At 36.6% G+C, this 27,642-nt stretch overlaps 1 protein-coding gene across 1 annotated transcript in view; it reads left to right on the top strand.

Moving 5' to 3' along the window:
* The window catches only part of TMEM131 (transmembrane protein 131), a 255,390-nt gene that overhangs the window by 163,841 nt on the left and 63,907 nt on the right, over positions 1–27,642 (top strand). The window contains exons 9-22 of the mRNA XM_040623556.1: positions 1,522–1,672; positions 1,775–1,831; positions 2,812–2,873; positions 12,006–12,114; positions 14,694–14,802; positions 15,610–15,763; positions 15,856–16,026; positions 17,068–17,178; positions 17,272–17,406; positions 20,339–20,443; positions 21,803–21,889; positions 26,204–26,356; positions 26,457–26,532; positions 26,731–26,848. Coding sequence (XP_040479490.1) covers positions 1,522–1,672; positions 1,775–1,831; positions 2,812–2,873; positions 12,006–12,114; positions 14,694–14,802; positions 15,610–15,763; positions 15,856–16,026; positions 17,068–17,178; positions 17,272–17,406; positions 20,339–20,443; positions 21,803–21,889; positions 26,204–26,356; positions 26,457–26,532; positions 26,731–26,848 — 1,598 coding nt within the window. The remainder of the gene's footprint in view (positions 1–1,521; positions 1,673–1,774; positions 1,832–2,811; positions 2,874–12,005; positions 12,115–14,693; positions 14,803–15,609; positions 15,764–15,855; positions 16,027–17,067; positions 17,179–17,271; positions 17,407–20,338; positions 20,444–21,802; positions 21,890–26,203; positions 26,357–26,456; positions 26,533–26,730; positions 26,849–27,642) is intronic.

Below are 27,642 nucleotides of genomic sequence, written 5' to 3'. Positions count from 1 at the left end.
AATTGAAGACAACAGACTTTACTGCTATGAGTAAGTTCTGAAGGTCAAATTCATTTATTAATTGCTCTATTAAACACACATAGCTCTTGTTCTGTCTTCTGACCAGTCTCAACCAAGGAAGGGATGCGGAAGGGACATTTTTAGGATGTTGACTTGCACAATTAGAAACAAATTTGTCAGGGATTTGGTTAACTCCTCAGATACAGGAACACATTAGCAGATAGAAATATGTAATGGATGGTTCATTTATATCCTTTCATAAAAATGTTTTGTCTTGAAATTATGTTATTGTTTGAAAAACCTTTGGGAGAAATAGTATATAAAACAATGCTTCAGAGGATTAACTATAAGCTATTCAATTTGTATTCTAATTCTAGATAAAAGAACTAAGAATTTACTGTGAAATATAATTGGTATCTAATGAACAAACATAAGAGAATTCAGATTTCTAATTAGCTAAGAACTATAATGAACGGTAGCAGAGATGGCATAATGTTTTAATACTCCCAGTGGCTACAAGGAAAGATAAAGTTATTCTTATTCCTACAAACCTAGAGTAAGAAAAAAGTCAATTGGCCTTGACCTCACCCTCAGCCCATTTACAGTGTACATAAGAAAAGCCCAGAGACCAAGTCAGCTCCCTAGAGATGGGGAAGTGGATGGTGCATCTCTAGTGGCCCCAGGAGGGTTCCAATCACTTCTTTCCTACTTTGAGGCTAAAAAGTTAAGAGAATAGAGGTAAGTGAAGACCAAAAATTCTGTATCACAGGGATCTCCTCAAATATGCCAAAAGGTGTTTGCAGAGAAGTTCTGGTGGTCCCAAGGAAGCCAGATCGTTGTAAAATCAGGAAAAGAATTACATCTCAAAAAAAAAATTTTTTTTTGCCCAATTAATCTTCCTTCTAGTGTATTTCTGAGTGTTCTCTCATTACAGGCCTGAAAATGTTTGCTATCTTACTTGCTAAGAGCCTTACTGAAAGCAGTTGGTGAACTCTAGATTTTCCCAGGAAGCTTTGTTGTGTTCCGTTTAAATGAAAGGACAGATGGGTCTAAGCTCTCTAGGTTATTATTTAAAGAGATTCCTGTAGACTTCTGGAAAAGCATTTCCCTCCAATCATGACGTGTCTATTTGTTAGAGAATTTTAGGACTGAATTATATGCACAAGCATCATGTTAAAGAATAAATGACTTTACAGATTAATTCTGTCTTTTAATGATAATTTTGCAACTGGCAATTTGTTTTCAGATAATTTTATTTCTTTCATTTGCTCAATTTTACAATACCATGCTTCACCAATTCTAAGATGTGCTTTTTTTATATATATATATTTAATGTTCTTCAAAATTGGAGTGTGTTACAATCCATGGAATATATTTGTTTAAGTGGCAATGTATTTTTTTTCTTAGTAGGTATATGAAATAATAATGCATCTTTCAGTCATTCTCATCTTATTCACTAAACTGTGGTGGTTTTGCAACATTACAAAAGCTGTGCTACATTATGGTCTGTTAACTTGTCAGGAGATTCCTCCTTATGAAACCAAGGGAGTGATGAGAGCCAGCTTTTCATCCAGAGAAGCAGATAATCACACAGCCTTCATCAGAATAAAGACGAATGCTTCAGACAGCACAGAGTTTATCATTCTTCCAGTTGAGGTAGAAGTTACAACAGGTTAGTAGAAAACCAAAGGAGCTGCAAATGTGTTGGTTTTGTTTTCAGTACATCTTACTCTGGACAAAGTAAAATCTGATGGTTTATTTTCTCTCTTCCAAGCTCCTGGAATTTATTCCTCAACCGAAATGTTAGATTTTGGTACACTACGAACACAAGGTAAAGAAAAGAGACAATATTTTTCTAAGTCTTTAAAAAAAAAAAAAAATCTCTCTATTCAGTGCTGAATGGCTGGCTCTACTTTAGCTCCTTGGTAACTCAGCTTTGAAAGTTACCTTTCAATGGGTTACATGATCTCGTAGAAACCTACTGTTGAGAACTCAGAGCCCTCACGGGTTCATACCCCATTCCTCTGAGGGACACCATTGCTTACCAGGCAGGAAAGCAAGATCATGAGATAAGTGAAGTCTTCTAAACAGAAGATTGAGGCAGAAGGTATAGTTTCTGAGTTTTTGAATCTAGTTTATCACATATTCAGTTATGCTGAATCTTTTTTTAATAGTAAAATAAAAGAAATAAAAAGCTTTATTTCTGGATTCTTACTTAGAAATGGATTATTCTGTTATATTATTAATTTTATTAATTAATATCATTAATTATTCAGTTAAATTATAATAACATAATGTTAAATTTTGCCCTAGATGGTCAAAGAAAGTATTCGAATTCTAAAATTGAAATCACTGAAGTTACGGACTATTAAGGAAAAAGTGGAAATACTTATAACTTGGGATTTCTGTGGCCATGTATAATTAGAATTTGGTTGTTTAGGATTGAAGACCCCTTTTCGAAAATTAGATTTGGTTTTAATGTGATAATTTCACGTTGCACATTATTAATTTGCTTCCTTATGCTTTCCTGGAAAACTAAAAGAGTAGTAATAATGTCTAATTCCTCTGAAATACGTTTTGTTTTGTTTTTCTGGTTATTTAGGAAGGGCAGTTCTTATAACACATAGTATCCTATGAATAAAGTGACAGCTGTCTAGGAGTTAGGTGGAATCACATTCTTTTTATTAATGCTATCGTAGTTCTTTTTCACATTCTGGAATAGGTTCAATCTGACACCTAATAAGGTAAAAATTCTAGCTTGCTGTAAAGCACACCTGTTAAAGAAATATTTCTTTTCTTCAATTTTAACAGATCTACCAAAAGTTTTAAACCTTCATTTACTAAATTCAGGAACAAAAGATGTACCAATAACAGTAAGTTTTTACCTGTTTTCTCCTAATTTATATATTCTTTGTTTTTAAACTTATGACAAAGTTAAAAATAATTAAACTCTTACTCTAAAGTATTCTGTTTTATGGTGGCCTGGTGACACTTGGGTTCTAAGTGTAATGTGAGAAACCTATTCTGTCTCTAACCACCAGATTTTAAAGATGAGAAGAAAAATAGGTGATCAGCCCCAAGCTAAGTCTGAACCAAAGTCCCTGAGGTTCTTCTTCAGGCGGAGTCATATAAGAGGCTTGTGGATTCTAGTAAATCTTAGGCTGTGTGCCGTGTGCAAAGAGAAACAGGTTATGAGGATTCCATCAGGTTTAGTTGTTAGACATAAGGTATGGGTAAGTAAAAAGGGGGGGCGGGTTCAGATGAGTATGGAAGAGAAATAATAATAAAGCAAAGAGATATGGTAGGTGACGTGAGAATGCTGTTAATATTTGTCCAAGGTACCCTCTTAACTGGTAGCTACTACAGCATACTAGATAGCAGACTACAAACCAGGGTCATCTCTTCCCCTCACACATGCACATTGAACAAGTGACTTTTAGGCCTCACAGTGGAATTGGGGAGCCATTACACAATTTTAGGGGAAAAAAAAGAGAAAGATATCCGAATTTTGCTTTGGCTCACAACCTTACCTCCTGGTGAAGTCCCCAAGATACATATATAGGGAATAATGGAAAAAGAAAGCAGTATATTTTTATTATAACCTGTGCTAATGTCAGAAGCCTAAATTCAGAGAACTCTGATAAAATGAGATACATCAAATGGGCATGAGACTTAAGGGACCTTTGTCTATCCATGGCCAAACCCAGAGTTTACAGCCAGCTGGTAGAGTAAACCAAAGAGAGGAGAGTTTACAAACCCTAAATAAGGGAGCGAGAGACGGTCATCCCAGGTAACCATATTTTAATGCACAGTAACTGTGCTCACTGGTCGTAGTCCAGGCAGTGTCCTGCTGTCTGACCTAGTATTTCTTCCTGCTAGATAGAAGAACTGGGGGTATGGGGTCTGGTAGAGAGCTTCCCCCACTCTACAGTGGGCTGAAACCCCCCTTGGAGTTCCTGCCTGTCCACTGTTGGCAGGCTGAGAGAGACCCGTGATGCAGTTGCCTGGGTCAGCTGTGGTTCACACCCGTTCTCCTCAGGGGTTCTCAAGGGTTGGGGACCTCACCACAGATGACAAGGAACAGCTCTCTTGACCTGGCCACCCTGATACCATTGAAACAAAACACAAAAGCATGAGCAGCAGCATTATATCTCTTGTTCTTTTTATTTTTCTTCTTAAATAGCAACTTTAGTGCATATAATTTTATATGCTTGCTTTTAAAAATACATTCATTTTTTTTTGATTCAGTGACTTTCTTGATTTTTTTAATTCAGCTTTTGAAAAGACTGTCATCAAAGTCTCTATGGAATGAAACTAACAGCACATTTTTCAGTAATGACCTTTTACATAAGAAAATATTACAAGGAATGTTTCTGTTGTACGATTTCTTTGTAATTCCTATTTATAGCAATAATTAATTACATGTTCCTAAATACGTAATGCTGATTGTTACTATATTGAGGGTCTAGTGACTGGTTTTGTCTCTTTAACTGTATTGACATTTTCACAAGTCTGGAAAAATGAGCAAAATAAGAACAGTGTCAATGTTTATAAAGATTTGAGTTGTATGTATGTTAATATGAACACCCTTCTGGACAAGGACTGTTCTTCAATAATATGCTTGTTTTCTTTGTTTGACGTTAAAATAGCTACTGTCTACAAAGGTGGTGGATAGCTGTGTTGTTGTTTTCAAATAAAATGAGTTGGGAAGTATTCTCTCCTCTTCTATTTCTGGGGAGAGTTTGTGAAGGACTGGTATTAACTCCTCTCAAATATTTGATAGAATTCACCAATGAAGTCCTCTGGGCCTGGGCTTCTCTTTGTGGGAAGTTTTAAAATTCAGTCTCTTTAGGCCTATTCAGATTTTCTATTTCTTCTTGCCTCACTTTCAGTGACTTATGTCTCCCTAGAGATTTTGTCATTGTGTCTCAAGTTTCTAATTGGTCGGTGTACCAGTGTTCATAGTATTCCCTTACGATTCTTTTGTCCCTGTGAAATAGGTAGTAACATCCCATTTTTCATTCTTGATTTTAGGAATTTAGTCTTTTCTGTATTTAAGAAGTGGTTTTGGTCAGTCTAGCTAAAGGTTTGTGACTTTTGTTGATCCTTTAAAGGAGGGCACTTGGGTGGCTCAGTCAGTTAAGCGTCTGCTTTCGGCTCAGCTCATGATCCCGGGTTCCTGGGATCAAGTCCTGCATCGGGCTCCCTCCTTGGCAGGGAGTCTGCTGCTTGCTCTCTCTTTGTTTCTCTCCATCTCTCTCTCTGTCAAATAAATAAAATCTTTAAAAGAACTAATTTTGGGTTTTGTTAATTTTCTCTATTTTTCTTTGTCTACCATTAAAACATCCTTTATTTAATGAATAAAGATGGTAGAGAGTAGGAGATCCCCTTTGTTCCCTTGCCACCATCATTCTCACATTTGCAAACTAAAAAATTAGAAAACCCATTAGTTAGATTTCCCTCCCCAACCATAAATACACACACGTTTTAGGTTTTACCAGTCAGTGAAATGCGATGGCCTCAGTATCACTGCTCTGTATTAACATTTTAAAATCTTTCTTTACCTGGAATTGTGATTCTTTTTGTTCAAAATTCTCTGAGTTAGTTTATCCGAGTTTCCTCTGTAATAGCATATAATTCCTTCTGCTAGATTTGTTTAGATTGTTTTGGCTACAACCTACTTATCTTCTTTGAACTTTCTGATACTGATTTCTTCTTTATCCCGGTTGGCTATGTAGAGCCCATTTATTTCATCCCTGGTCACGTATGTACCATTCCTCCCAGCCCTTTTTCTCTCGGGTAAGCTCGAGTGCTTTCTCCACTGGGCAAGCACCTCCTAGCCCAGCCTCCTGGCAGCACATTTGGAGATCCCTCTCTCGCTGCCGACGGCAGCTCTTCGCCTGTAGGGCAGACACTGGCTGTCATTGATGGATCACCTGGCTCTTGCCTCAGTTGGAGATGTCAGATAATTTTGTTTTTGTGTGTTCTCCATGCTGTTTGTCCATCTGTGGGACGCCATTGCACAGAGCAGGGTCATTATGGGAATTTTCATGTTGGGCAGACTTCATACCTGCAGTCACTTCTCCAAAGGGTTTAGAGGGTTTAGAGATTTGATGAGAAAATGCCTTTACTTAGCCCAAGCAATCTTGTCTAACTTTTTACGTACAGTGAACGGGTCAAAACAAATGTCTTTTTTGGGACACCTGGGTGGCTCAGTCAGTTAAGCGTCTGCCTTCAGCTCAGGTCATGATCCCGGGGTCCTGGGATCGAGCCCCACATCAGGTTCCTTGCTTAACAGGGAGCTTGCTTCTCCTTCTGCCTGCCATTCCCCCTGCTTGTGCTCTCTGTTTCTCTCTCTGACAAATAAATAAATAAAATCTTTTTTAAAAAATGTCTTTTTCAATAAACATTTTCTTTAAAAATGAAATTATCAATCATTAAGAATATGAATGAAAAAATACCATAGCATTCAATTCAGTTATAACAGAGAAGGAAAGAGGCAATGTTCCACCTTTCTCTTCAGGAGTTTTAGGATACATTATAAGTCAACATTTTTGTTCTTACTATGGGTCAGGCACTATGCGAGGTTCTTTGCATGGATTACCTTATTTAATACAACAGTCCTATAACATACACAGGTTCCAGTTTTCCAAAGAAGGAAAATGAATTAGAGCCTTTTTTTTTTTTAAAGCAACTTCTTCAATCATGAAAACTCAAAGTTACTTGAAAGTATGTTAGTATATAATGACACCAGTTGAGTCTTTACAAATATATCATTTTTAATTTCATATTTAGCATTTCTAAAAACCTATTGATCTATAATATCTGTCTGTATATCTGCATCTGTAGCTACCTGTGTATGCATTTTTTTCTAATATCCAGAGCCTAAACTCTGCCAGTGTTTTGGTAGTTTCGTCTTATTTCCTCATTCATTCTTCCTTTATTCACCCCGTAAATATTTAATGAGTGTCAACTATATGGCTGCCTCTGTGCTAGGTACTGAGAACACAGCAATAAATCAGACAACCAAGGTTTCCACCCCTGTTGAGCTCACTTTTTAGCTGGGAGACTGATGACAAGTATACAACATAATTATAAATCGAACCAAGGTCTAGCAAAAAAAGAAACAGAATGGCATGTAAGTGGGGGAGGGAGATGGTTTAGATAGGGTTGTCTCTGAGGAGCTGACATTTGAGGTAATAACTGAGGAGTAAGAAGTTGGCACCTGTAAGAGAAGCTGGCAGACAAAGGTTCCCATCAAAGGGAACAGCAAGTGCAAAAGCCTGAGTCAGGAACAGCTTTGGATGTCACGGGAAACAAGGAAGGGTTGAATGTAAAAGGTGAGGACTAGAGAGTTTATCGCGGCTTTCTGGGCTTTGGGAGGTGTTTAGATTTTATTATAAGTGCAACACCAAATTGCAGAATTTTAAGCAAGGGAGTGACATCATCTGATTCATAGTAGCTACTTTGTGGAGAAGGCGCTGCAGAGAGTTAGGAATCTGTTGCACTGGTCCACTTGAGATGATGTTAGCTTAGACTTCTTACCTTATCAGCCAGGGGACAGGCCCGTCTTCCATGGAAACTGAGTTTTAAGAGAGCCTCCTAAGGTTTTTTCCTCTATTTTTCTGCATAATGTGCCAGACATAAAGACTGACACATTTTTAGAAGTGTCCTTGCCTTTGTGTGTTTCACATATACATAACATCTGAGGATGAGCTAGGCATTACCAGAAGCTGGAGGGTTTTTTAATTCCCCTTCAAGGAATTCAGAGTCTCTTCATCTTTCTAGATATGGAACTCCTGAAGGAAGTGTCTCAAAATAAAAATTTCTTGCCTGCAAATGGATAAGATGTACAGGTTCAAGGCTACCTGGCATTGATTGTCTATAATGCAGCGCTGAGAATATGATTTTCCTCAACACTTCGAAAACGTTAATGCGGCATAAATGGTGGAATAAATTTGCTTGAGGTATCTTAAGAGGAACATTTTCATGAAGTTTCCTTACTGATGATGAATAAAAAACAGATATATTTGTCAGTTTTACCACTGTCAACTTAATATGAGCTCTAGTGAATTTGTGTACCTATTGTTAAAAATAGAGTTGTTACATTTGAAAGGTTATTTTCCTTACTTGCTTAAATGTTTTTATAAATAGTTTTAGAGTGTCCTGGGCGTTTGAATCTCACTTGAGAGTTACTGAGCTTTAGTTGGGTATGAATAGCAGGAGAAAAGGCTGGAACTATATTTAGAACGTGTGCAAGCTGCCTTTCCTGGGAATCTTGCCATACTTTTTCCACTTCTCAATTATCTTTAGTAAGCAACAGTTAGTGACTGATACTAAAACAGATTGTTAGTGGAAATATGCTTAATACAAGTTAATGATTATGTATTATTTTTCCTTTAAAGCCACCAGAATGAGCCAGCTATTTAAGTGTTTTGTTTGTTTGGCTTTGTTTTTGTTTCCTTGGAAAATGGATTTTAACTGGTTTAGGGTTGGGGTTTTTTTAATGATAATAAGTGAACAATTCAGATCATTCGTATAAAGATAAGTCAGTTGAATATTTGCTCATATTGGTGTAATATATATATAAGGATAATAATACTGAATATAAAAACTTTCCTCTGGTAAGGAAAATCTTAAAGTAATATGTTTCATGTGAGTAAAACATTTTTCATCAAGTATTCTAAGATCTTACTACTTACAGTGACTATATATTTTTATTTTTTTATTTAAATTCAGTTTAATTAACATATATTGTAATTAGTTTCAGAGGTAGAATTTAGTGATTCGTCAGCTGCATACAACACCCAGTGCTCATTACATCAAGTACCCTCCTTAATGCCCATCACCCAGTTACCCCATCCCCCCCACTCACCATCCCTCCAGCAACCCTCAGTTTGTATCCTATAGTTAAGAGTCTCTTATGGTTTGCCTCCTTTTCCGTTTTCATCTTATTTTTCCTTCCCTTCCCCTGTTTTGTTTAAATTACACATATGAGTGAAATCATGTGGTATTTGTCTTTCTCTGATTTATTTCACTTAGCATAATTGAAAGTTCCATCCACGTCATTGCGAATGGCAAGATTTCGTTCTTTTTGATGGCTGAGCAATATTCCATCGTATATGCATATGACATCTTTATCCATTCATCTGTCGATGGATATCTGGGTTCTTTCTGTAGTCTGGCTTTTGTGGACATTGCTGCTATAAACTTTGGGGTGTGTGTGCTCCTTCAAATCACTGTGTTTGTATCCTTTGGGGTAAATACCTAGTTAGTGCAATTGCTGGGTCAAAGGGTAGCTCTATTTTTAACTTTTTGAGGAACCTCCATGCTGTTTTCCAGAGTGGCTGCACCAGTTTGCATTCCCATCAACAACTTACAGTTACTGTATTTTAATAAATACTATTGCTTAGCTATTTCTGGTATGGTGTTGTGCAGGCTGGTAACACTCAAAAAGTGTTGTGGTTGTTACTACTGAACTGTTACCTTAAGCATGTTTGAAAATGGTCAAGATTTCATTGCTGCTCTGTCACATTCAGTAGAGCACATGGAAGTCCTCTGCAAACTACAGAGCTTTATCTAATCATCTCTCTAACAAATCTTGACCTCAGGATAAAAGTAGGTCATTTAAAAAAAGAATAAAATTAATAGAATTAAAAAACTTTGTAGATAGGTGGAATCTGAGAAAATCCCCAATCCAATCCTGGTCTTTTACAAGAAATAAGGCCCAGAGTAGATGGGTTAACTACTAACAAACTAACATTTCTAGTTAAATAGTTAATATCTTTTTGTTGCATAAACCGATCACTATGGGACTCTCACATATACTACTTTCCTTTCTTTTGGAAGAAGAATTAGGGTAGTAGGATAGTATATGAAACCTTTCCATTTTGTAGTTTATCTCACAGGTCAAACTGCTTTGTTTTATTGTTAAAAATAACACACACATGCACACACAACCTTCAAGGAAGGAAGAGATTTGTATTTTAAATGATTGCTACTAACAGCAAGCTTATTGATAATAAATATATCAGTATGAACAAATCCACTTGCAGCCCCAATTAGAGATTCAAAAGCAAATGAGAAATTCAGAAAAAAGATAAAATACTGAGAGAGCCTGAGGCCAAGAGCTCAGGCTATTAAGATTTCCATTCAGAGAACTGCAGAACCACCCCTAGGGCCATTATTTCAGGCCCAATAAAGACGAAGCAGCAGTGAGAAGGGAGATGCCCCACCATCTAGTATAAAAGCAGTATCTGCAATCATGATGTGTATAACCAGCTTTGTTCCCTATGATCGCAGACACAATGCAAAAGGAGCAGTTTTTCTTCATACTCTTCTCAGGCGCTTCTTAGGCCTTCATGCAACTGCCCTTCATTCAGTTTAGTCAGATTCAACTTTCATGGATCAACTCAAAGGGTGGGTAGGGAGCCAGGAGGAAGAACTTGGTGACCTGCAGGGATCTGACCACGCCGGTGTTAGGAGGTGCACCTGGTGAGTGTTACAGAAGAGAACTGTGTTCTTTCTGTGGGAAGCCTCAGGCTTTGACAACAAGTTTATAAAGCCCCTGAAAATTTAGCAAAAACCCTAAAAGGGTTTTGAGACCCAAGTTGGATTCTAATTGAATTCTAAAGGAAGATTACTGATCAAGATTTGTGTACAATACCATGACTTCATTGACACACGGTTAGGCAATAGGTTGCCAAGTGAAGGGCCCAGACCCTGGACCACGTCAGGACTCCTGGTTTCCAGCCCCACCTCTTGATGCCTAGCTATTGAAACATCACTCCATATTGCAAGGTTCTCTTCATCTGTAAAACAGGGATCTTTGGGTTCCTTCCAATGAAAAATGCTTTGTGTCAGTAAGGATCATAAAAAAGTAACTAGGGCATCTGGGTGGCTCAGTCCGTTAAGCGTCTGCCTTCAGCTCAGATCATGATCCCGGGGTCCCAGGATCAAGCCCACATCGGGCTCCCTGCTCAGCAGGGAGTCTGCTTCTCCCTCTGCCCCTTCCACTGCTTGTGCTCGCTCTCTCATATAAATAAATTCTTAAAAAAAAAAAAAAACTGCAACTTAAAATGCATTTATTTTTCTAGCTTGCTCCAAAAGTGCAAGCTTTTACTGTATTTGTTATTATAGGTTTAGTTGTTGAATAGAAAGATCTTATTTTTTAAAGGTAAACTGTTCAGACCTCCCCAAGCTACACAGCCCTTCAGCCCTCCCCACTGCTCAGACCTGCAGCTGGGAGCACAGCCCTGCCTGGTGACAGCGCGCTTGCACAGCCACACCCTAGAGACATAAAGTACCACCAACAGTGGATCTGCAAAACTACTTTGGCAGAGGGGTACCAGCTCCCAAATTCATGTTCATTCTTCATACAGTCAGGATATTACATTTGGTATTAGGGAGTTAAGACGGACCCTATCATAAATCTTCACGTCTCCTTCTCTCATATATGAATTGGACACTTGTTTAGAAAATAAATACCTTTCTGGGGCGCCTGGGTGGCACAGCGGTTAAGCATCTGCCTTCAGCTCAGGGCGTGATCCCAGCGTTCTGGGATCGAGCCCCACATCAGGCTCCTCTGCTGGGAGCCTGCTTCTTCCTCTCCCACTCCCCCTGCTTGTGTTCCCTCTCTCGCTGGCTGTCTCTATCTCTGTCAAATAAATAAATAAAATCTTAAAAAAAAAAAAAAAAGAAAAGAAATACCTTTCTTTTCTGTTTTATGTATTCATACCTAGTGTACTAGTTTGTATACTAGGTAAGTAAGTGTATAGTCACTAACCTATCATACACTTTTCCTCTGGCCATCATTTTATTTCATGAAGATATTCTAATGAAATTAATGTGAAGTTGTGTCAGTTTGGCCTATTCTATTTAAAGGAAGCACGTAAAGTTAAACTTTTCCAATTTTGATTCCACTTCACTTTTCCAGTACACTCTCCAGTATAGTGTAACTGAACCATTGGACTAAAATAATGCTATATATATCTTTCTGTTTGCAGAGTGTTCGACCTACACCACAAAATGACGCTATAACCGTACACTTTAAACCCATTACATTAAAAGCTTCAGAAAGTAAATATACCAAGGTTGCAAGTATTAGTTTTGATGGTAAGTATTCAGCTTTCTCTCTATAATGAAGTTATCTTGTTTTGATAAACCAGAAGGCATGTGTATTGATATCTTAATATAGAAACACTGATCATTTTAGTCAGATTTTTTATTACTGCTTAGGTTGGTTTATCTTCTAAAACCATCACAAACTCTTATTTGATTGCTTCATGAAAGAAAATGTAAGTTCATAAACTGAAATTAGTATTAACAAATACGTTAGGATTGGAATTAAATTTTTGTAATCCGGGTTTTCACATATATACCTAGTAAGCTTTGCCTTAATTATGAAGTCATTATTTTTTGTAATTGAGTGATAATGTATTTGAATTTCAGAAGCGTATTTGGAATTTGAGAATAGGAATAAAGTATTCTCCATAACGGTTTCATTTATTGGCTTTTTAAACAAGGCAGACAGTTCTGCCTAACCTAAAATAATAGCCTTTATGATAGCGTTGTCAAATTAGAGAGCTGTTATTTCAGACATGTATATTTATATATTTTGACATTTGAAATGTTAACCCAGACTTTAACATATTTTAATAGCATGTTCTTTTTCAGCTTTGCCCACTTTACTACAACATTTGAGTTTGCTGTCACAAAATTTTTTAAATAGTGATTTAATGGCTACTTAACTGTACTTAATGAGAACTGACACTCAAATGGGACTTTTCTCATAAGGGCCCTTTCAAGTGAGGAGCCCCGAAACTTACCCTTTGGCTTTCTGATGAAGCCACCTCTGCTCATAGCCCACATTTTGCAGCGACACTCATCAGAAGAGAGCATTTGATCACTGTGCCCTACCGAGTGTAGCAGAATACTGGAAGACTCTGAACAGTGTCTGTGAGAACATCTGTGCTTCCTCCTTGTACATGAAGAGCTCTGGGGAGGATCTGGAGCAGTGCAGAGGCTGGGTGCCAAGCTTTAGTGTTCATTCTGTGAGCTCAAAGAGAACTCCTAAAGAAATCAGGATTAAATATGTGGCATACCTTCATAACCCAGCTCTCAAGAAATAGTATTGTAGAAGGTTTTGATGCCCCAGTTATTTCCAGATCTGTGATAAATTGTCTTCTCTGTTGCTGGGATACCACAGTCATGTCTACCAGTAGCAGCATCAGCAAGTTTGTTCTCTTCTCTCACCAAGCAGAGCCGCCGGTAGTAATTCCTGACCCCGAGAACTTTTCGGATCCATCCTTCTGATAAATTCAAGCAGTGGGGAAGTGTGCACCAAGAGCAGGTGTTCTAGATAGTTCTTCCAAGCTCTTCTTCTCCAGCTCCTAAATTGACAACCCAGTGAATGTTTCCTTTCTTGAGATAAATGAATGTCAGTAATGTTGGTTCTTCTGAGATCACAGACTCTAAAAAAAAAGTATTTCTTAAATTATGTAACATTAATAAAAGGAACGGCATCTTTTAAAGCAAATGCTACATTTCTTAAAAATGCTTTTTCTTATCATGGGAAAATCCTTCCACCTTTCACATCCCACCTCCCCTTCTACCACCCCAGTGCATAGTAGGAATATTGTACAGCCTCCTAAAATAATAAGCCCAGTAATGGCTACACAGCAAGCAGAAAGAAATGAAGATTAATGGGGGTTTTAAAATCTGAAATCACTATCTGTACATAGCCATATACTAGATGTCATACCGTTTTTTTATTTTTCTTTTTTTGTGCTAAAGTTGGATAACACACATTTGCAGAACTCACATAAGTTCTTCTAACTAGAAGTGTTCCTGAAGTACCTTAAACGGGATAAAGAAAAATAGCTTCTTTATTTGCTTTGAAAGGAACATCTAATGGGTGCCCAGAATGGATCCAACTGAATCTATTTCTGTAATTCCAGATGGAATTATTCATAACTGCTACAAAATTGAAAGATTTTACTTCATCTCTGAGGACAATATGATGGCCAGGAGAGTCTTATACTATGAGTTAGGGTTGGCTAAAACAGGAAGTCAGAACTCCCAACACCGGACACTTTCTATACCATGCTACTTTGCCGATAATTATAACAAGACTCTGGCATGCACGGAATGTTATTTCTTGATACAGCTGTCAACCAGTGGTTCTCAGTGGGAGCCAGTTTTGCCTCCGAGGCCAGGGGACATTTGGCAGTGTCCACAGACATTGGTTGTCTCATCTGGGGCCTGCTACTGCTGTCTGGCAGGTGGAGGCCTGGGACGCTGCCGAGCATCCTCCAGTGCACAGGACGGACAGCCCCTGCACCCCAGAAAGAACTAACCTGGCCGGAAATGTTAACAGTACCCAGTGTGAGAAGCGCTGGTGTGAGGAAAGCCACAGCTTACGGCTCTAGGGAAGTAGCTCAAACACAGTGTTTTTCCTCCAAGATTGCGTGCACTTGCTAATTCCTTATCTGTTTAATCCCATTACAGGAAAATTTAAATATTTTTCCCTTTTTTAGATGAAAGAAGTGATATTCGATGTAAAATGTTGTAAAAGTCTCCTGTTCGCCAACTTTGTTTTTAAAAGATTTTGTCAGTCTACAGTCACTCTCATCCTCCTCTGTAGAAACTCTGGTAGCAAAGGTGATAGATTATTTTTTTATGTTTCCTCTTAGCGTCAAAGGCAAAAAAACCATCTCAGTTTTCTGGGAAAATAACTGTTAAAGCAAAGGAAAAGAGTTATTCTAAACTTGAAATACCATATCAAGCAGAAGTTTTAGATGGGTGAGTTTCTCTTTAAAATAAGCTTTATAACTTTTCACTAATCAGTAAATTCTGTTTTCCTACTAATTGACCTTGGCAAAAGTAGTAGCCAAATTCACATAAACTCCATGAAATTATTGTTGAAAAGAACAACTTCCACTTTATAGCTTTTACTTTTTTAGAAGAAAAAGATAAGCGGGATGATATGATTTGGGCTTAAATCAAGTCTTAGTGACTCAGTAATACAATAGAAAAATGAATTTATGATTTTTAAAAACATTTAAGTCACTGGAGCTAATTCCTTTCTGTAATTCCTTTTGTAACATACAAGTGGTTGTGGCTTGTTATTAAAGTATATTGGCACTTGAAACAAAATCATTTCTATTCCTTTATAAACTCGTAAACAGTGTTCTAGAATTACAACTTTTTATAAATGGGTAATAATATATGTAGTTCATTTTTGGATTATACATGAAACAATAATAGTTTAATATCCAACTTGGTAGGAACTCATTTTAACAAAGCTGGTTGCAATTAAATGAGAAACATGATTTTTTTTAAGTAGCTTAAAACTTTTCTGTTAATACGTTCTTGATTTTAATTGTTTGATTGCATATAATTCAATAGAGAATAATTCTTCGTATTACATGTCGATGTTTTGCAATCTGTTTTGTTTTAAATCATGTGCCCAAGCTCTAAAATATTCATAGTTCTGATTCTCCAGCAATAGCCCTTAATGCTAAATGTAAAATTATTACAACAGAAGAACTTGGATTTTCAATTAACGCATAGAGATAAAAATGATTTATTTTATGTTTTTTCAAATAGTTATTTGGGATTTGATCATGCTGCCACATTATTTCACATCCGAGACAGTCCTGCTGACCCTGTGGAAAGGCCAATTTACCTGACTAACACTTTCAGCTTTGCGATCCTCATTCATGATGTGTTGCTGCCAGAAGAAGCCAAAACAATGTTTAAAGTATGTCTGGGAACCCCCACACTTTTCATTTTACTAATCTACCAACTAGATGATGCTGACCCATTGTTTTTTTCTCTCCCCTCATTTCCTAGGTTCACAACTTCAGCAAACCAGTCTTAATTCTTCCAAATGAATCAGGATACATTTTTACTCTGTTTTTTATGCCCTCCACATCATCCATGCACATAGATAACAATATTTTGCTTATTACCAATGCTTCTAAATTTCATTTACCTGTGCGGGTATATACAGGCTTTTTAGATGTAAGTATGTTGTCTACCTTTAAAATTTAAGCTCCTGGCCATCTTTTGTGTGTTTAGGTATTATTAGGCAGTCATTTTGTGCATGCTTTAACTTTGCCATTTTCTGAACTCTACAAGTTGCTGTAATCCCTCCTCTCCGTACTTTCAGGATAACTGGTTTTCAGCCTTCCCAGTTGCCATCTCTTGTTGTGGCACAGATGAATCCTTTTGTTACAATTGGCACTTAGATCTTTTCCATGTTGGACTTTCTCTTGGTTTTGCTTTTAAAAAGTGTTGTAATCACGGGGAAACTGAAAGCAAACTAAGTGGAAGAAAATAATAAGCAGGAAAAAATAATGCAAGGAGGGCAAAGAGGAAACCAGGAAATACAGCATAAAGAAAAGAACCAAATAATAAAGAAGAAAGTAAGGTGATGAAGATACACGGTTAGAATAGCAGGAAAGAATAAAGGTCTTTCTAATAGAGAAAATAAGCCGGGAAAAAAAAAATCCAAACTAAGCTATCCTTAGGATAATCAGTGAAAGAACTTTGGATAAGAAATAAGACTGATAAGAAAGATTTGAAAGGTAAAAAGAAAATTAGAACATACAGAGATGTAGTTCTCCGAAAAGCCAACATCAATAAGAATGTCAGAGCTGGAGGGACTTTTCAGTATTATCCCACTCCTTCTTCATTTGTTTTGCTTGAGTGATTACATATTTTTGGCTGCTCTCATGAATACATAATGTTTACTGAGACCGAGGACTTTTTGCCCAATCCACTGGGGTTTTACTTACCCTTCCCTAGTCCTTTAGCTTCCTGCTTCTTTTAAGTGCCTTCAGAGAAGGGACTCTCCATAGAGACTATGAATGTCTTCATTTCTGATTACTGAAAATACTTCATTGTACAGAATTCTGAATTATATTTTATATTTGTGTGTATATGTATATATTGACATAAAATATAGAAATCTTAGTATGTCCATATAGCTACTTTCTCTTGGTAACATGCTTTTATAAAAGTGTGATTTAGTGTTTGATCTAGTCTTTTATATCTTTTCAGTACTTTGTATTACCCCCCAAAATAGAGGAACGTTTCATAGATTTTGGCATATTGAGTGCTACAGAAGCAAGTAATATTTTATTTGCAATTATAAACAGCAATCCAATTGAGGTAAAAAAAAATCTGTTTTTATTCTAAATCACATTTAAGTATTTTATGCTCATGCCACAATAATCCCTTTCATATCTTTCTCTTTTTTTTAAGTTGGCTATAAAAAGTTGGCACATCATAGGAGACGGTTTATCAATAGAACTCGTAGCTACTGAAAGAGGCAACAGGAGTACAATCATTGCAAGCCTTCCAGAATTAGAAAAATCCTCTTTATCAGACCAGTCATCAGTAAGTAAACTTTCTTATTGTTGCCTTAAACTTAGTTGTATGTCTAAACCCCAAACGGGCGCCTGGGTGGCTCAGTTATTAAGTGTCTGCCTTCGACTCAGGGCGTGATCTCAGGGTTCTGGGATCGAGCCCCGCATTGGGCTCCCTGCTCTGCTGGGAGCCTGCTTCTTCCTCTCCCACTCTCCCTGCTTGTGTTCCCTCTCTCACTGGCTGTCTCTCTCTCTGTCAAGTAAATAAATAAAATCTTCAAAAATAAATAAAAATAAACCCCAAACAAAAGACTATTCCTAAGACACAGTTCTACCTTGTCATAGAAGGTTCTATAACAAAGAAAATTTAAATAATCTTTTTGTAATACAAGTGTCATTACGAGAGAAATTCACTTTGATACTAAACTAACCCTGTGTTCACTGAATTTACTTGGCGAAAGAGATAGCCGTCCCTGCACATTGGTAGAAAGTGTTTTCGATTATACAGAATATTTCTGGCCAGTTTTCTGTGAGACAAACCTTGTTTGATCCCTTTGTAGATCTGCCCATGTACTTTTACTCTGTCATAAATATGTACATTTGGTCATAAAAGAGCGTGAAACAATAAAAAACAGATATATCAGTCAAAGCCCTTACCCCTACTGGAAATGGAACTTGGAGTTTATACCAATTCAGAACAGAATGAGTAGAATAACCTTGTGTGAGAAGGAGCATGACATATCTCATCTGTAAGTTAAGGATAGAATTTCTTGTGGCAGTCGTACAAAACAAAGAGAAAATGTCCTTATGCACTGATGGTTGACAAATACACTTCCGTGGAATACCATAAGCTATAAAAATTTATTTAAATACTTTGTGCCAGGAGGACCCTCCAAAATAACTATTTTAGAGGGCATTTTGGCAATATGTACCACTCCTGAGAATTCTTCCCATGGAAGTAATTTAAAGAGCTAAAAGCTTACTGGTATAAAACGGTGCTGCCCAAGACAGTAGGAACTAATCAACATGTGGCTACTGACCGCTTGAAATGTGGCTAGTCTCAGTTAAGATGTCTTGTGTCAAATACCCACCAGATTTGAAGACTTAGTTTGGGATTGTAAGCTGTTAATAATAATATTAAAATATTGATAATATTTTAATATTGGTTACATGTTGAAATGTTAATAATTTAGATATATTAGGATAAATAAAAAGTATTAAAATTTTTTAAAAAGAGCCGAAAGCTGTGAAAATGAAGATGTTTGTAATAGTGTTATTAATGATTTCAAATACAGTCAAATACGTAAAGTAAATCATGATTTTATGATTGAATATAAAGTAAATAAAAAATTATAAATATGATTGTGTGTAGAAACTTGGAAGATGATTTATGAAAAAGTGGAAAACTACTAAATAAGGTATATTCTAATTGCAGCTATGTAGCATTCAAGCTCCATAGTATTTGTGAACAGTGGTAATTTATGGCTATTTATATTTTAATAATTTATAATGTTTTAAATTTGACTCAAAAATAAAGCCTCCTTTTAAAACAAGTATATGTCCATGAAAAGTAATATTTGTCACTCCAGCTGAAGTTTTATTTTTAATAAAAATAGAATGCTGGAAAAGGGTAATAATTAAGCCAGCCATTAATGTGTTCCTTTCAAACAGTAAAGTTAGAGTAAAATCGTATGTATATGTACTCCCAGCTGTTTGAATTTTACTGTTTCCTAGTAAGACATTATAAATCTAATAATTCTAGAAATCTGGATCATTTCTTAGCAATAAATAGCATATGTTAACACATGCTATTTAAATTTGAGAGGTCCATTTAATAACATAAAGCCCATTTGACAATTTAGAGTTTTAGAATTAGCTTTTATATAAAACTATAAATTTAAAAACGAGGGACAGAAAGATGAGATCATTGTTACGAACTCTTAAAATAGGAAGTTGTAGTGAGGTGCCAACTTCAAAATAGCAACTCCACGAAATGATTTTTTTTTTAAGCTTATAATGCTTTAAGTTTCAGCTGTTTTCCCAAAACCCAAAGCTATGAATTAAATTATCATCCTGTTCCTTATGAAACACACATTGCCAGCAGTTCTTTGTTCTTCAGACCCGTGTTCTGATTTGGGCCTTCTACACAGTAGAGTAGAAAGCATTAGAATTAAACAAAACCAACACAGAAAATACTTTTTTTTTTAATTTTTTTTATTATATTTCTACACAGAGTAGAAAGCATTAGAATTAAACAAAACCAACACAGAAAATACTTTTTTTTTAATTTTTTTTATTATATTATGTCACCATACACACAGAAAATACTTCTTAAAAGGAGAAAGTGAGTATGTTTAGTCAATCAACATTTGTTATTTTAAGGTAACTATGAATTCTAGATAAAATATAACTAATAATTAAAGTGCAACTTCACAAAATGAATTACTTTTCTTTGGAAATTTCACAATTGAAAAGTGCTTGACAGAAGGAGAGTGGACAACCACTGTCCCACACCACACACAAAAATCGACTCAAAATGAATGAAAGACTTAAATTTAGGACTGAAGCCATAAAACCCCCTAGAAGAAGGGGGTAAGTCCCTCGACATCTGTCTTGGTGATGATTTTTTTGGATCTGACTCCTTCGCTCCAGCCCTTACCCTCTCTGTCGGTGCAGGTACACGCAGGATATGTGAAGACCATACCCCTTTCCGTCTTGGCAGATGGGAATCTGTTCCTCAGGGAGCCAGTTTTCTTGGTGGCCCATGGAATAAATGTAGTAAATAAGCATCTAAGAATGGGCATTATTTTGAGATATTTGTACAAGATGGTATTATAATTCAGTGTCACACAGTATATGTTAGAATTTGGAGGTCAGGTCATCACAAATAGTGTTCTTTACCGTTTTAATAGGAAACTGCAGCTAACAGGGCTAATGAATGATGTCATTTCTAACACATACAGGTAATATTAGCTTCAGGCTATTTTGCAGTGTTCAGAGTCAAACTTACTGCAAAAAAACTGGAAGGGATTCATGATGGAGCCATACAGATCACCACGGACTATGAGGTAAAGACTATGAGATACATGTCATCGCGGTTTTTCTGATAATTCAGTCCTTTTTTGTTTTTATAGAAACAACTGAGTTTACCGATAAAGTTATGGTTTACCTGTTTCATACCTTAAAAACTGAGCTTTTGAGAATAGTTACAAAATCTTGGTGTTCATTAGCTCCTAGTTTTCTGATAAAACCCAAACCTCTTAACTAAAAACAACTTCAGAAAAATGGCTTTGGCACATTCATAATTGCTCTGTTGGAAATCTGCTTACACATAGTTATAGCATTGCACAGATCCTGACTGAAATTCCTGAATGAGGTCATTGCTTCTTCTGCAATCATTAATATATTACTGTGTAATATTTCCAAAAAGGAAGATACAATCAAGAAATCACATCTTAATTTGAGTTCTTACTATTGTATTTACATGAGTCATTCTAAGTCAAGGGCAGAGTGAAGATCATTGAGCTTTTGAAAGACTCTTTGTGGTGTTCAACATGTTGCATTCAATGAGATTTTTGAATGGATATATTTCTGCCACACTTAAGTATTTTAATTTAATATTTACAACTTCTTCAGGAAGTCGAACACTGCTAAACTCAACAATTGCTTCCACTGGTCTCCTAACTGTTTTCAGCCATACAGCCCCCACATGAAAGAAAGCTAATTCGGAATAAATAGAACTGTTCATTTAATTATAATTGTGTAAATCATATATAATAATAATAGGTTTGTTGGGAGTGTGTCAAATTAATTACCTCCAAAAGTGAAAAATTCATGTTTATCACTCATGAGAGCAGTAAGTACATTTCATAGCTAAGACAAATTTTTGTTAGTATGGATAAAAATGAGAATTAGGAAAAAATATCTTAAGTATCTTTGTGAGTTACATACAGAGTGTGAGTTGATATTCAACATCTATAATGTTCAACTCTTTTAAATTAAGTTGATGTTAATTTATTGCTGCATACAAAAAATACAGAACTATATAACTCTAGAAAATGCTAAGTGTTGCATACATTGTTTTAGGAGTACAATTTGACTTTCTTAAATTAATAGTCTACAAAATTACCTATATTATGAAAAATCTATTCTTCATTCCCTCCCCATTGTTTCATCTCATTTACCATGTTTTCAATGAGTCACTGAGAAATACATGGAAATGTATTGTATTTCAGAGCATTTTATGGAGTACATTGATCAAATTAAAGTTTTCGTGGGTAATTTTAATATTGCTTTTGAGTTGGTTATTACTAGTATAAGTCCCAAGATGACTTTTTTTACATCCTCAAAAATAATGCAATAATGGTCAAGATCAATCTCAGACTTAAACACTTAATTTCTTTATGGTCTGCTTCTTCACTCCACAGATCCTAACAATTCCTGTGAAGGCTGTAATTGCGGTGGGTTCGCTGACTTGCTTCCCAAAACATATGGTTCTTCCACCTTCCTTTCCAGTAAGAGATTTAATTTATAGATTTTTTTTTTTTGTAATCTTTTTCTTTGCCTTTACCTCTAAGTTCCTAGATTCCAACAGTAAAGTCAGTTATTCTTTATTAGTAGCTTATTTTAAGGTAAGACATTGAGCCAGGTTCCATAGGAGGTATAAAGAGGAATAAAAAATAGTCCCTTCTCTCAAAAAGTTTTCTATCTAGATTGGGAAATGGGCCCATGATTCATAAATGTAAAGCAGGATGTAGAAATTACCCTAAAAGGTGTAAAAATGAAGTGCTGTGAGTGAAATATACATGTAATGGATGAAGGTGCATGTGAGCTGGCTTAGAATTTCTTTTGGCAGGACAGAGAGGGGTGGTAAGAACTTGCATTCAGGTCCCTGGGATCAACCTGAAGGTACAGAGACAGTAAAGTCTGAAATGGCTTTATGTAGCAGTGAGTTGCCCAGTTTGACAAGAATAGAGGGAAATTTTAAGAGAAGATGAAATGACATGTTGGAGTGATAGTATGAAAAAAAAATTACGGAAAACAGTGTGGATGTCCCTTAAAAAGTTAAAAATAGAGCTACCCTATCATCCAGTAATTGGACTATTGGGTATTTACCCCAAAGATACAGACATAGTGAAGAGAAGGGCCATATGCACCCCAATGTTCATAGCAGCATTGTCCACAGTAGCTAAACTGTGGAAGGAGCCGAGATGCCCTTCAACAGATGAATGGATTAAGAAGATGTGGTCCATATATACAGTGGAATATTACTCAGCTATCAGAAAGAACGATTACCCAACATTTGCAGCAACATGGACGGGACTGGAGGAGATTATGCTAAGTGAAATAAGTCAAGCAGAGAAAGATAATTATCACATGGTTTCACTCATTTATGGAACATAAGAAATAGGAAGATGGGGAGGAGAAGGAAGGGAAGAATGAAGGAGTGGTAAACAGAAGGGGGAATGAACCATGAGAGACTATGGACTCTGGGAAACAAACTGAGGGCCTCAGAGGGGAGGGGGTTGGGGGATTGGGATAGGCCAGTGATGGGTATTAAGGGGGGCACATATTGCATGGAACACTGGGTGTTATACGCAAATAATGAATCAAGAAACACTATATCAAAAACTAAGGATGTACTGTATGTTGACTAACATAACATAATAAAAAATTATTATTTAAAAAATAATTTAAAAATTTTTCAAAAAAAGAAAACCACCAAAAAAAATCAATGCATTTAAGTCCATGAAAATCTAAAGTTTTTAAGCAGAGGCTTGACATCATTAGAGCTGAGCTTTAAACATTGTTTCTCTGGCAGAAGTAGATAGAGGGTGCATAAGGAGGTGACAGAGTGCCTGAGGCCAATCTGGGGACTCTGTTCATAGTCCATATGAAAAGTGTCAGGAGGAGATTTGAGCTTAGGGCGTTGGCAGAGGCAGTAAAGCCCTTTCATACCTCTAAGCCTTGGCTGTTAGTCTGTTTTGAATGCCCTTCCTCTTCCCCTACCGTCAAAGAACTCACATCTTCCAAGATTCAATTCCATTGTCATCTCCTCTCTGAAGATTTCTTGACTCCACTAGATGGTTACTAAGTGTTACATGTATGATCTTGGAATGATTTTAAATTACTCTCTTGCAGCAAGCCTCACATGTGCTTTAAATATTGCCTTATGTGTTGGTCTTCCCAGTGAGACTCTGAGATCCTCTAAGAGGAAAGGGATAATTATCCCCAAAGCAGGCAATTAGTAGGTAAATGGTGGATGAAGGAGCAAAATAATGGAGAAGAGACCTTAGGCAAGAGACATTTCAGATTTGAACTGTGCTTGAATTATCCTGAGAAGGTCCTATTAATTGAAGCAGGTATGGGTATGGTAGATAGAGTCAAAAATATGACTTAGAGTTTGAACCTAGAGAATAAAGAGAAAAGAAACGGGGAAACCAAGAGCTTGCCGCCTTTTGCAGGAAGGTGATGTGGTCAGTTCAGGAGATGTGGGGACAAATGTAGAAGTGTCCCTTACCCTGTAGAAGGAGACGTAGTGGGTTATGAGAAAACTATGTTGTAAAAATCTTAATGCTATATACAATAAAACCTAAATTTAGAATTTAGCACCTTAAAAAGATCAGTTTTGAGTTCATAGGTTCAGCATATTTGATTCTTAATTCTTTGTCTTCTTGTCATTCCACTTTGCACTGACTACATAGAACTCAACTTCATTATTTATCCAAAAAGACCTTGTTCCTTTCTTCAACTGCCTTTTCAATCAATGATCTCCTTAAACACAGCATAAATCCTGGAAGGGAATAATTCAGTAGATGGCACAGTGAAAGGCCCATGGATGGAGTAAATGAGAAAGCATCTGTATAAAAACAAGGTGCTGATCAAACTTTTAGATATCCTCAGATGGCTTACATGACCAGATATTTACTTGGAATCACAAATTAAGTTGATGTTACTGCCTTAGTTGGGCTGTTATAACAAATTACCATGGATTGGGTGACTTAAACAGCAAACATTTATTCCTCACAGTTCTGAACGCTGGGAAACCCAAGATCAAAGCACCGGGCAGATCGGTGTACGGCGAGGGCATTCTTCCTGGTTTTGCAAATGGCTGTCTTCTCACTATATCGTCCCATAGCCAGAAGAGCCGGGACTGAGGGCAAGCTCTTTTGTCTCAACTTGATGATGATGATGATGATGATGATATTGTTCCATTAGCTAGCATATAGTAATAGTACATCATTCATTTTTGATGTAGTGTTCAACGATTCATAGTTGCATATCCCAGTGCTCATCACAACACGTGCCCTCCTTAATACCCACCACCTGGCTACCCCATCCTGCCACCCTCCTCTCTTCTGTAACCCTCAGTTTGTTTCCCCTTTTAGGTTCACTAATCCCATTCATTAGGACTTCACCCTTATGACCTAATCACCTCCCAAAAGCCCCACCTCTAATACTATCACATTGAGGGTTAGAATTTCAATGTATTGGGGGGGGGGGGTTCACATTCTTTCCATAACAGTCACCAGGTTCTGTAAAATCTCTTGTCCATTGGAGTATACTAGTGCCAATTGATGAAAACAGTACATCCAAATTAGCATTTCAAGTACTCGTGGTTTAATACTTAGTATTTGAATACCATCATGAAATGAACTTTTATATCTGTTACCTCTTTTGACTGCCCCCACACTCACACACCCCTGAGAGACAAGACATGTACTTGAGCAAAGTGATTATTACCGATGCAAGCCAGGAAGACACAGCTGGTTAGAGGCCAGGCTCAGGCTTTCAAAGGCTTTGTGTTTCCTCCTCCTGTGTTCTCCCTGCCCCAGCAGCATACCCAACCTCTGATACCTTTCTGCTGTGTTTACCTCTGGCTGGGCTGCAAATGATGAGTGTTACTTTTAACCTCAACCCTCATTCAACTCTTTTTTCTGTGTACTCTCTTAACTTCTGTGTCTTCTAATACCAGATATTAGCTCAGTGGGTACGGTCATTTTGGAGACTTCTTCAAATGACTAGGAATCTGATTATAAGATAAAATTCTTTACTCAAAAGAAAGTAAAAACTATAATATAATTATTATTGAGGATTATTTAAATCATTTAATTTTTTACTTAAAATCTGATACCCTATCATAAGGAGAAACATGCAGCTGATAAGAACAATCGTTGGTTGTCTGGTGATTTAATCTGTCTGCTGTGTTACTAAGATATTTGATAACCTGTGTTTTTAAAAGATGCCTAATTTCTTTTTGGCACAAATGATATTTCTCTTTTAAAAAGAAAATGCTTCCTAAGTAAAATAAATCTGATTTTTTTTTGTTGTCTTGTTTGGCTTTTGACTTCAGAATTAAATTATTTCATCCTGAATTTGGATGCTTTGAGAGCAGCCTGGCCTTAGCATAAACAAACCTTGCTTAACAAACTGACAATGACCATTTCCTTTATTCAAAGCTATCTCTGTTTGTTACCTTTGTTGGCAGCTTCATTATTTTAACAAATGTGAACATTTATCTTACTTTCTTATTTTATTTCATTTTCACAAGATGACAGAGATTTGTCCTGCTAATTTTGTATAACAGGCCATGAAAACAACAAATAAATAAATATACGTACACACACACACACAGAGAGAGAGAGAGAGAGAGAAAGTATAGATATATTAGGGAGGCCTCTGATTACAAAATTAGAGATTATCAAGTGATAAAAATTCTGTGTCTTTTGGGGTTTGGTTTCTGAAAAATATGTCTGTTAGGTCTAAATTTTGTGCTCTTAAGAAAATCCAACCATATACTAATGAGTTTGTTTGTTTCCTTCCTTCAGGGGAAAATAGTTCATCAAAGCTTGAATATTATGAATTCCTTCTCACAGAAGGTAAAGATACAACAAATACGATCTTTGTCAGAAGATGTGCGATTTTACTACAAACGATTACGGGGCAATAAGGAAGACTTGGAGCCAGGAAAAAAGTCAAAGGTTTGAAAACATTGTATTTGAGGATTCCCATCTGTTAGTATTGTGTTACTGTGACCTTCTGCGGATTTGGGATTCACGGTTCTCCTGTGCCTCTTTGTAGATTGCAAACATTTACTTTGATCCTGGACTGCAGTGTGGGGATCATTGCTATGTTGGCTTGCCTTTTCTATCCAAATGTAAGTTATCTTGCTGTTCTCTCTCATCCCCTTCACTCCACCCAAAATATTCTTTGATGAAAGGCTGCCACTTTGAAAGTCCATCTCTATCCCTTGGTACTATGGAAATCATTTGAGGGAAATTGACAAGTGGATATTGATTGGCTGAGCCCTATTGATAGGGCTGAGTTTGTCATAACAAATGTTTCCTTATTTTAGCCGAACCCAAAGTACAGCCTGGTGTAGCCATGCAGGAAGACACATGGGATGCTGACTGGGATTTGCATCAAAGCCTGTTCAAAGGATGGATGGGAATAAAGGAAAATTCAGGTCATAGGTGAGTGGTTTTGCTTTAAGTATGTTTAACTATCTTTACAAGTTTGAAATGTCTCTGTTGATCCTACTTTCTAATGTTTACTTCTCTATAGCTAAGAAAATAATATCTCATCTTCAGAAAATTATTAATGAGGCATCTTGAATTGCCATTTTAATTGCATGTTGCTCAGAAATATACACACTACCATTTTTCTCTTTTCTCCAGTGCTCTAGATACTTCCTTAAAATCAAAGAACCACTTGAAGTTGTCTTTATAGAGGATGAATGCACTGTTCACCTTAGATACAGCCGTTTGCATGAGAAAGTTTTTACCTACCACTGACCTCTGCTAAAGGCAAAGACAACATTTCCTAGGTTTAATCCTGTAATGGAGACCAGTGTCCGTTTGCTCATTGTGAAAAGAGCTGCCTCCTCCCTTTCCAAGTGCTGAGCCCTTAAGGGGTACCCAGAGCCCAGTTCATTAAGGCTCAGCCATACGTCATTGGCAGGCAGAAAACGTGCTAATGACAAATCACTACCACACCTGGATTTAAAAGCAGAAACACCCTTCCTCAGCAATTTAGAAGTACGATCTTTCTTGTGCTCCAGAAGAGAATTTGATTAGAATATTGATAATATGATAACTGATAAAAACTGCTCTTCTTCACTTGGCTAATTTGAATGTATTTGTCAGTATCCAAATAAATTTTTCAAACCATTAGTGATTGAATCTGAGGGTTTTGTGTATCTGAACTATCTACTATCAAAAGTTTTCTTAAGGCAAAAAAGTTAAATTTCTACTTTAAAAGAGTGAAA

This window comes from Ursus maritimus, unplaced genomic scaffold, assembly GCF_017311325.1.
Source record: "Ursus maritimus isolate PB19 unplaced genomic scaffold, ASM1731132v1 scaffold_6, whole genome shotgun sequence".
NCBI lineage: Eukaryota > Metazoa > Chordata > Mammalia > Carnivora > Ursidae > Ursus > Ursus maritimus.
This window is presented reverse-complemented; position numbering and strand designations above follow the sequence as displayed.